This window comes from Vulpes vulpes, chromosome 15 (genome assembly GCF_048418805.1).
Source record: "Vulpes vulpes isolate BD-2025 chromosome 15, VulVul3, whole genome shotgun sequence".
Lineage (NCBI taxonomy): Eukaryota > Metazoa > Chordata > Mammalia > Carnivora > Canidae > Vulpes > Vulpes vulpes.
Window position 1 is genome coordinate 82942607 of NC_132794.1, and position 10079 is coordinate 82952685.

The 10079-nt window shown below is 37.3% G+C and overlaps 1 protein-coding gene across 3 annotated transcripts in view; it reads left to right on the plus strand.

Annotated features, from left to right (window-relative positions):
* Positions 1 to 9698, plus strand: part of RPP30 (ribonuclease P/MRP subunit p30) — a 31009-nt gene extending 21311 nt beyond the window's left edge. For 2 of the 3 annotated variants that reach the window (XM_072739487.1, XM_072739488.1), the window contains 4 exons: positions 249 to 278; positions 672 to 709; positions 1098 to 1177; positions 5048 to 9698. In XM_072739487.1, coding sequence (XP_072595588.1) covers positions 249 to 278; positions 672 to 709; positions 1098 to 1177; positions 5048 to 5157 — 258 coding nt within the window. In that variant the 3' untranslated portion in view covers positions 5158 to 9698. The remainder of the gene's footprint in view (positions 1 to 248; positions 279 to 671; positions 710 to 1097; positions 1178 to 5047) is intronic. The other variant, XM_072739489.1, reaches the window with a different exon arrangement.
* The last annotated feature ends 381 nt before the right edge of the window (positions 9699 to 10079 follow it).

Below are 10079 nucleotides of genomic sequence, written 5' to 3' on the forward strand. Positions count from 1 at the left end.
CTAGTTTTTTAAATGAATTCATCTTTTGTAAAATCTGGTGGAAAGGCTTATTCTGTTTCTTGTTATATAGGCTGCTGTTGGTCCTAAGGTCTTTCTTTGACTTTGATTCCTTCCCTTATCTTTAAAAGAAGTTGGTATTTGTAGAGCCTTAAATGTTAAAAAGTGATTACCAGCTATATGTATTAGAAGACTTTTCAACTTTTTTTACATTTATCTGAGATTAATGTTGATCACTTTCTATTTTGCAGAATGTGATTATATCTAGTGCTGCAGAAAGGGTAAGTCTGGCCTGACTACTTTGTTTTCACTTTTCAAGTTATAAAACCTTGAAACACTTCTAGAGGAAAAATGATTAGTAATGTAACAAACGCTTATTGCCTATTTTCATTTTGAGCTGCCTGTGCTCACTGCAATTCCCGAAGAGTAAAATGTATTTCCATTTCTCTTCGTCTGCAGGTTTATGTGAAGTTTTTTCTTTATGCTGTTACAAAATGCTTTTAGAGTTCTTTTAGAAACTCAAGAAAACCATCAAAATTATAAGGACTTAAATTGGTGCAGTTGACTCCTTTATTTTTTACTACTTAAGCATCCTATTAATTTATTACAAATGAAATCATTGAAATGTTATGAATAACTTCTCTCCTGTCTATTTTTTGTTCACTTTATTTTAGCCTTTAGAAATAAGAGGCCCATACGATGTGGCAAACCTGTATCCTTTTATGTGTTACAAGTTGTTGAAGTATTATTTTAGGAAATTTGGAATTTGTTGTGATATAGTTTAACAAGGTGTTTTTTTTTTTTTTTAATTTTACTGTAAGTAAAACCGATTAAAACCGCCAAAAACAAATTACATACTTTGTAGAGTTCCATCCTTTTGTTTTCTGGATTAAGGGTGAAATAGAAAAAGGGGAACAGGGACTCTATGTTATAAAAGCTTAGAGCAAGTCTCTCAACAGATGCCTGTTCCATTCAGGCTAAGAACTGCTGTAGAATAAAGGTCTGTCTTGGTATGGCCAGGTCAGCTGGAGTTGGCAGTTATTCTGTTAGTCTTGTGTCCTTGTCTGACACTGGGTTGAAAGCTTTAATGACCCCACCAGAGGATTGCTGTTTGGGCTGTCTGAAAGTGATGCCAAGGCTGCAGTGTCGACTAACTGCCGAGCAGCGCTTCTGCACGGAGGTGAGCCAGTTCTTTCAATAAAAACACCAAATGGCCCTGTTAGGAACCAATCTTTTTAAATCAGACAATGGAGCCAAGTTTACTTTTACTCTCCTGCTCTGCAAACTCCTTTAGGACCATCTTTGCTCAGCCTGTTTTAAATCTACCTATCAGTGCTTTTCACCCTTTAGGCTTTACTTTGTGTATTCTGTGAAGTGAACACAGTCTGCTTTACAAAAATGAGTATCGAATGTGTCTTTCAAGCTCTGCATGTGTGTCCCTGTCCACATTTTGGGAGGCTTCCAATCTCCCTTTCTCCCTGCTTCTCTCCAGAGAGGCGTGCTTCTCCTGTTGAAAATCAGTTTTCAAGAACTAAAACATGAAAAGTTGGTTTCAAGCCATTTTAGGAACACAAAAGTAGCAAATACATTTTAACAAACTTACAAACTCAAGTAGTAAACTTTTCATATTTATTACAACTCATTGTTCTTTTTCTCATTTTTTTTTTGTTTACATGCTCAACTATATGCAGACTATATATTTTTTACTCACATTTCATTTACATATATCTATCTCCTCACCTTAATTCCACTACTTAAAGCCACTGAACTTCTTACTACTCAGATGATAAAAATTAAACTAGAAGTATTTGATATGCCAAGATTTTGGAGAATGAAAATAGGGTTTTATTAAAAGAAAAAGATTAAGAGATGCCTGGGTGGCTCAGTCAGTTAAGTACCCGACTCTTGATTTCAGCTCAGATCATGATCTCAGGATTGTGGGATCAAGCCCCGAGGCAGGCTCTGTGCTGAGCGTGGAGTTGGCTTGTCCCTCTCCCTCTACCCCTCCCTCCTCTTCTCTCTCTCTCTCTCTCTCTCTCTCTCTCTCAAATAAATATATATATAAATAAAATCTTCAAAACCTGCTGTCTCTGTTCCTTCACTTTAAAAAAAGAAAGAAAAAAAATTGTTTACACTTTGAATATGCTGTTTTATCTTCATTCTCTCTGTGATTTTTAGCTCTAGTAGTAGTGGTCACAAAATGGTTTACTTGCTATCACCTAGATGAATTTTAAACTTCAGAACAGGGCTACATGTAAACTAGGTCATCTGGCATATGAATAGGTGAGTTATTTAGGCCTTGTGTTGTGTCTGGATTTTAATGATCTGATCTCCACTTGGAAGAACTGATTCCTGTATTGACTTACCATAACTTAGATGATTTTGTTTCTGTTTTCAACATTTTTAGTTTGAGATTATGATATAGCCTAGACCCCATCACATAAGCTCTGAGAATGGCCAAATTAATTAGGACTTTATCAATATTTTCTTGAAATTAGGGAATAGTTGGTTCATGCTTTGGTTGTTTTGCCATTATTTTTGTCTGTTTTATTCTTTTTAAAGATTCTATTTATTTAAGAGAGCGCACACAGGTGCACAGGGGTGAGACCTGGAGAGGAAGAGCAGGCCGCCCGCTGAGTAGGAAGCTGGATGCAGTGCTTGGTTCCAGGACCCTGGGATCATGACCTGAGCTGAAGGTAGACACTTAACCTACTGAGCCACCCAGGTGCCCCTATTTTTGCCTGTATTAAATGAACATAAGGAATCATCCAGATTCTGGATAACAATTGGTGTTCCAAAGTAGACTAGAACAAGAAAGGGAAACTAATAAGAAAATATAATAGGAGGGGCGCCTGATTGGCTCAGTCAGTTAAACATCTGCCTTCAGCTCAGGTTATGATTCCAGGGTCCCAGGATCGAGCTCTACCTCAGGCTCCCTGCTCAGTGGGGAATCTGCTTTTCCTTCTTCCTGCCTCCTACTTGTGTTCTCTCTTTCAAATAGATAGATAGATGATAGATAGATAGATAGATAGATAGATAGATAGATAGATAGAGGAAAGGAAAGGAACGGAAAGGGAAAAAGAAAAGGAAAAGGAAGAAAAGAAAAGAAAAAAAGAAAAGAAAAAAGAAAGAAAATATAATGGGAATAACGTGAAGTTCTGTATTTGACTTCATAAAAACTCACCTGTTCAACAGAGAAGATATATGTATTATTATATATATAATATATATAAGCTTTTATAGAAACTAAACTAAAGGAAGCCTTACAGACTTTAGGTAGCATTACTATTCACCCTTTTGTCACAGTCCTGGTTTTAGTTAACATTGGGATCAATATTAGACTGCAGTGTGGTGGATTCCAAAGATTGCTAATTCAGCCTCAAGTTGTACTAGAAGAAATAAAGAAATCTGAAGCAAGGGGATTCCAAGTCTCATGATTACCCTCTACACTGATGAAGTCCCAGCTGGCATGTGTATCATCCCAAGTGCCACATTTTTAAGAAGGACAGCAGTGCACTGCACCACTACCACAAGATGGTTAATAGGGTCTTAGAGGAGACCTTATCATGAGAGAGTTGTCAGAAGCAGTGCTGGAATGGATACCTGGAAACTGAAGACTTAGGACACACATTAGCTGCCATTCAACACTGGAAGGCTCGCTATAGGGAATCAGAATTATGTGGGGCCTTCAATGTTCCAGAAACGAGTGAATAGCAATTCTAAGGAGGTTGTAGAGAAGGGACAAGGGAAGTTGGCATTTTAATGACCTTGAGAGAAGTTTGTCCCTTTTATCAATTAAAATGCTTTCAATAACCAGCAAAGATTTAGTAGACTTGGAAAATTAACCCTGATAAATGAGAAGGCAATGCTTATGTAATGCTTTAGAATTGACTTTACTTTTATTACTACAACAAAGAATAATTCTTAACTGAATTTATGTTATGATTCTATCTTCTTTGTAGCTGATGGACTTCTCTCTCTCTCTCCTCCCTAGTCCTTCCTTATTTCATAAGGACTAAATGTGGATCTTTTCATGGCATCGTGGCCCTTCACAACAAGCTACCCCTCCATCCCCATTTACCCCTAATTTTTTCACATGCCTTCATGGCAGTTTATTGTCATCTTAACTTACTATGTTCTTCTTTTCTCTCCATGCCTTTGCAAAGGAACCTTTTCCTTCTTCTGTACTCCTAATGTCACTTTTGTTATGATACCTTCCTGATTCATCCAAGCAGAGTTTTTTCCTATGGGTGCTTCCATTCCTATTATATTTGCCCCTAATGTGCTTTCATCTCAGTGTGTGGTGGGAAGAAGCACAGTGGCAGGCATCTCAATGTCTTCTGTAGATGACACACAGCCTGGCCCAGTAGTATATTTTTAGCTGAAATTGAATAGATTTAAGTTGAACTCTGCTGCCAGCCTGACCTGATACCTAATAGTTCCCATTCTTTATCCATTGTCACTAATATATGAGAGATCAATAAACATGTGAGTTTGATCTTCTCATTCACTCAACAAGGATTTCTTGAACACCTGTTAGATAACCAGGCATTGCTGGGTGTTGACAGTACAATATGATTGATTCTTTGGAGATACATTGATGACTCAGTGAGAGACCCAGATATGGTACGTGCTGTATGATAAAGTAAGCACACATAAGTAAGCACACCTTAGGAGGGATGCAGTTGGCTGTCAGCTGGGCTGTTTTGATTCATCTGCCTTTCTACCATACGTAAGACATCTGCTATACCAAAGCCTGTGACTTGAGTTCTGGCTACACAAGATACCACGCACAGACCTTTAGAACCTGCCCTGCAGTTTTACCCTTTAGAATAAATTAGATGTGAATAATATACTGATATATATATATATATATATACGTTGGGGGAAAAGGATAATAATGAATAGCATCAGTATCCATAGCCATTCATTCTGGTTTTATCATTTACTAATGTTATAAGTCAAAGTAACATGGTGATACATGTTAAACCACCTCTTTTTAAATCATGTCTTAACTTCAAGCCCTATGGTTTCCCTGTTTGTTTTACAGAAACGAGAAAAACTGCTTTTGGAATTATTTCCACAGTGAAGAAACCTCGGCCATCAGAAGCAGATGAGGATTCTCTTCCAGCTTGCAAGAAAGCCAAGTGTGAGGGCTGAAAAGAATCCCCGGTCTCTGTCAACACTCCCTTCTTCCCTTTGATAATCCATCAGCCACAACAGAAACAAAACTTTATGACTTACTATTTTCATTCAGAGCTAGAACTCAGCAGTCTATAAAAACAATTTTATATTCAAGCCATTAAAATAACAAAACCTAGTGAAGCAGTAAAAAAGAAGACTGCCCACTTAATTAATTTAGATATATTTTGAGAGAGACAAGTTTATTTATTTTTTGTGTTAAGTGATAAAACGGCAGATATAATTGAATAAGATATTTCAGGAGGAGACACCTTAAAAATGTTTCTTCTTGGGCAGCCTTGGTGGCTCAGCAGTTTAGCGCCGCCTTCAGCCCAGAGTGTGATCCTGGAGCCCTGGGATCGAGTCCCACATCGGGCTCCCTGCTCAGTGAGGTCTGCTTCTCCCTCTGCCTGTGTCTCTGCCTCTCTTTCTCTCTCTCTCTGTCTCTCATGAATAAATAAATAAAATCTTAAAAAAAAAAAGTGGAATGCATCTGCATTTAAAAAAATTTCTTCATTTAAAAATACATGCTTTGCTGCTTCACTTCATATACATGGCTTATTATTTTTTTAATCTTACCATTCAAAAAGGGGTTATTTTGAAGCCTATGAAGACTTACTAAGGGGTTGGCTTTTAGTTGACTTATTTCTATTGTAAGCCTGTCCTTGTATTCATCAAGTCAGAGTTCTTTCTGAAAACAATTGCTATAAAATTTTTGGAAGGAGAGAGAAAAGTATATGTAAAATTACACATGGCCTCTTCCTCTGCTGGTTTTACCTCCATGATGTTCTTGAAATAGAATTCTCTCCTTTGATTGGAAGTCTCTAAAAACCTAATATTGATTTTCCTAATAGTAGTATTAAAAATATCAAACCATTGTACTCAACCAACTCTGAAAAAAAATTTTATATAGCATAATCATTCAGTTAAATGGAAGTAGCCTTTTTTGTGTCTGTATTCATGTTATATTAATATAAAAAAATAACTTCAGTGAGAAAAGCAATAGTATTCTGAGAAAAAAGATAATTTTTAAAAAAGTTTTATATCAGTCTCACTTATGAATATTGATTCTTAAAATATTGGTAAAGAGAGGCCATTAAAATAATATACCATGACAAGTGAGATTTATTCTAGGAATATAAGGATATTTCAGTTCTTTTTAATGTACTGTATTTCATCATATTTATTAATCAGATGAGAAAAATCAGAATCCTTTTAACCGGTGCAAGTAGGACATTTGATAAAACTTAAAATCCACTTCTGATTTTAAAAATAATAAAAACCTGCCACAAAACCAAGTAGTAGAATATTTCACACACACATATGTATGTCTGTATATATTTGTATATTGTATGTAGTAAGCATGATGTCTCTAAGAGCATTTTTGTGTGCCTTCCACTTGGGCAATTTGATGGATTAGTCAACTCCATTCCCTCCGTAAAACTGATGTAGCCACCGCTGAGCCCACACGCTGGAGTCCACCACTTCCTCCAGGACTAGCTTACTTCTGCCCCCACCCCACTTGAACTCACCAAAAGTGAATGTGCTTTATTCTCAAGTCTGTTTATACTACTGTGGTTAGCGTTGTAAAGTTATATACATCAACTAAAAATTATAAAAACTGTTGCACTCTGAAGGACAAAAAAAGAATTTCCAGGAATTTCAAGCTTTTGAAAGGCTTAAAAAAGATGAGCCATTAAAAAAATCTGCCAAAATAGGTGTGAACAGGACAACTAAGATTTGGGGTTTGGGGAGTGCAGTAAAAATTCCACATTTGGATTGTTTCACTCAAGTCTTCAGTTCTCTTTCTTCTTTAAAGATATTGGAACTCAAGAAAGGCAGCCCTATCAGGGGATCGACACTCCCCAGAGCAGATGCTGATCTCTACAGTTCGGCACATGAGTGTGCATTTATATATTTTGAACTCAAAATGTTTAAGGGGTCATATGTTCAACTTTTTTCTGATGTCCCACCTTCGTCTACTGTCTCAACCAACTGGTTTATATGTGTCTGTTTGCCCCAGTTGTATTGCAGATAGAGTATTGAAGACCTCCAGTTAGGAAGAAGGTAGAGTTATTGCAGGTGTGACTGTTGTCTTCAAAAAAGAAGCAACTGGGAAAAGATTAGAAAAGATTAGAACTAGAGTTGCTCCTTCATTTATGCACATCTGTTACATATTTGCAGTTGTGCCTGCTTTCTGTTTATGGACAGGTACTTATCCTGCTGTTCAGAATAGATAGGCATGATGGCAGGTCCTCAGTGAAGAGCAGCAGGCGGGTTTCCTTCACATGTTTATCTTTGTTAGAACATGATGCATTACGGATTTATTACAACAAAATCAAACCTTAAAAGTTCAGCAAGGTGGTCAGTTATAAACTAAAGATACAAAAGGTAATGGTTAATAAATTGCTATAAAATGTCATTTTAAAAGATGGTACTGTTCACAAAGATATAAGTTAGTAAGAAATACATAGGACCTCTGAGGAAAACTCTTAATAAGGGAAATTAAAGAAGATTGGAAGACACTTTTTTGGATGAGGAGACTGTTCATCAAATTCTCCCCCAAATTACGACTTTAACAAAACCAAAACTGCCTGCATATATTTGTTTGCTTGTGTATATGTTTGTATTTTAAACCATATTTTGAAATAATGAGGATAGCCAAGAAATTTCATAGAAAAACAACAGGAGGGACTTGTACATCCGATATTACATAGTACAGCAGGAGTCCAGTAACTAAAACTGTAACTCGTGCAGAAATTCATATAAACCAATGAAAGAGTTGGGAGTCCAGAACAATTCCAATTGTAAGAAGAAATGGTGAATTTTTCAATTCAGTGGTGTTGTATAACTGGTTTTCTATGTGAGAAAGGCAGTACAGCAAAACAAGTAAGTGCAGAGACTAAAGACACTACATGTGTTAAAATCTGAACTTGCTAATAATACTACCTGTGACCTTACACAAGTTACGTAACCACTCTGTGCCTCACTTTCTTCATCTCTTCTCCCCACCGATGGCACTATTACAAGGGTTAGGTAGATTAATATTTGTAGAAGGCTCAGAGGAGAACCAGTTCTACAGAAGTTACCTACTAAGTATCAGCCATTGTTCTATCATTTAAGAAAAAAGTCCAATCCTTATCTTCTACCCAATATACGCCCTACTAAATTCAAGTGGATTAAAGTTGTTTTTTTTTTAATTTCTAAAATACTAGAGAAAAGATAGGTAAACTTTTTATCTAAAATAACCTTGGGTCAGAAAAAACCTAAATGATATCAAAGCCAAAAAACATGAAAACTTGATTAATTTGCCTCTATAAAAATAATGTTAGAAAAGTACAAACAACTAGGGAAGTACATTTATAATGCATCTTAGAGCAGAGAAGTTAGCATCATTAGTAAAAGCTTTAAAATAAATTGTTTTTTAAGAACATGCAATTTGAGGGGTGCCTGGGTGGCTCAGTTGGTTGGGCATCTGACTCTTGATTTCGGCTCAGGTCATGATCTCAGGATCATGAGATCGAGCCCCATGTCAGGCTCTGCACTGGTCCTGGAGCCTGCTTGAGATTCTTTCCCTCTCCCTTTGCCCCCCACTTTTCTAAAAAAAAAATACACACACACACACACACACACACAATTCAGTAAGTGCTGTTAGTGTCCACCAAATCCCTTTGACCAGGCTGGTGTTCCCTCCAGCTGCTTCAGATTTGGGTACTAATGGTTTATCTTCACTCTTCCCCAGAGCATTTCCCTCAGCTGATGTAGTCACTTTACCCAAAAGATGCCCCCACCCCTTGAGGTCGGCCCATGGCCAATGCCTGATGCAGGGTGTTATCACCTGACCCTCTGGCCTCTATGGCATGATTTATGCCCCTGAGCTGGAATAAGGCTGAGGAGATACTTCTGAAAGCATATCTTTGCCTGTTTCTTCTCCTGCCCTGTCCTGTCTCTCATTGCCTTGTAGAGCATGCTCAATAAATCACTAACACAAAAATCCTCATTTCAAGTGCTGCTTCCAGGGAAACTGACTTAATAGAAAACTGCGCAGGAAAATGTTCAGTAAACATGAAGACACTGACCTTTTTTAGTAATCAGGGAAAATCCACCCAAAATGTATCTTGCTGGTCAGGTTAAAAGGTAAAAGATGTATAAAATGAGAATTCATGATTTGGGGGAAAGACCATAACATGGAAGGGATATAATTTGACACCAACCTTACAGATTCTTCTGTGAATGTGTTTCTTCAGAAATAGCTAGTTAGGTATAAAGGGTGTGTGGATAAGGGTATTCATTGCAACAATGTCTAAAATAATGGGAAAATGGAAGCAACCCAAATGCCCAGTAGTAGAACTGAATGGTCCACTGTAAATTGAAACAAGAATCCCACTTATAAAGATGTCTCGAATAAGTCGTTCAATTGAAAACAAAGTCACAAAACTAAATGTATGGTGCCTATATGTAATGTGCCAGAAATAACCAGTACCATGAAATAAAGATTATGGGGATGTTTGCTTCCTTCATTATTTCTTCCTGTGATTGGCTTCATATTTGGTGAGTAGGTATTACTTGCTCAAGGGGAGAGAGAAGGATTTTTCCCTTGGAGAGTAAAGGCAGTATCATAGATGCATGACACCATTGGTAAAAATAAAATACAACAGGAACATGCTTGGGGGGAGGGGGTACTAACTGTATAAGTAAGGGTCCAGGATGGTTTCCTGGAAGAAAGGCAGCTAACCTGAAGGGGAGGAAGAAGAAGTTGGGCAGGGGGTAGGGTGGGAGGAAGAGCCTTCCAGGGAGCTGACACAGTACGAAAAAACAGAAAACCAAGTGCCCAGATTTTTTTAGGAACTGAAAAGTCCACAGAGTTGAAATTCAGAGTTTAGTGCAGAAATTGAAGAGAA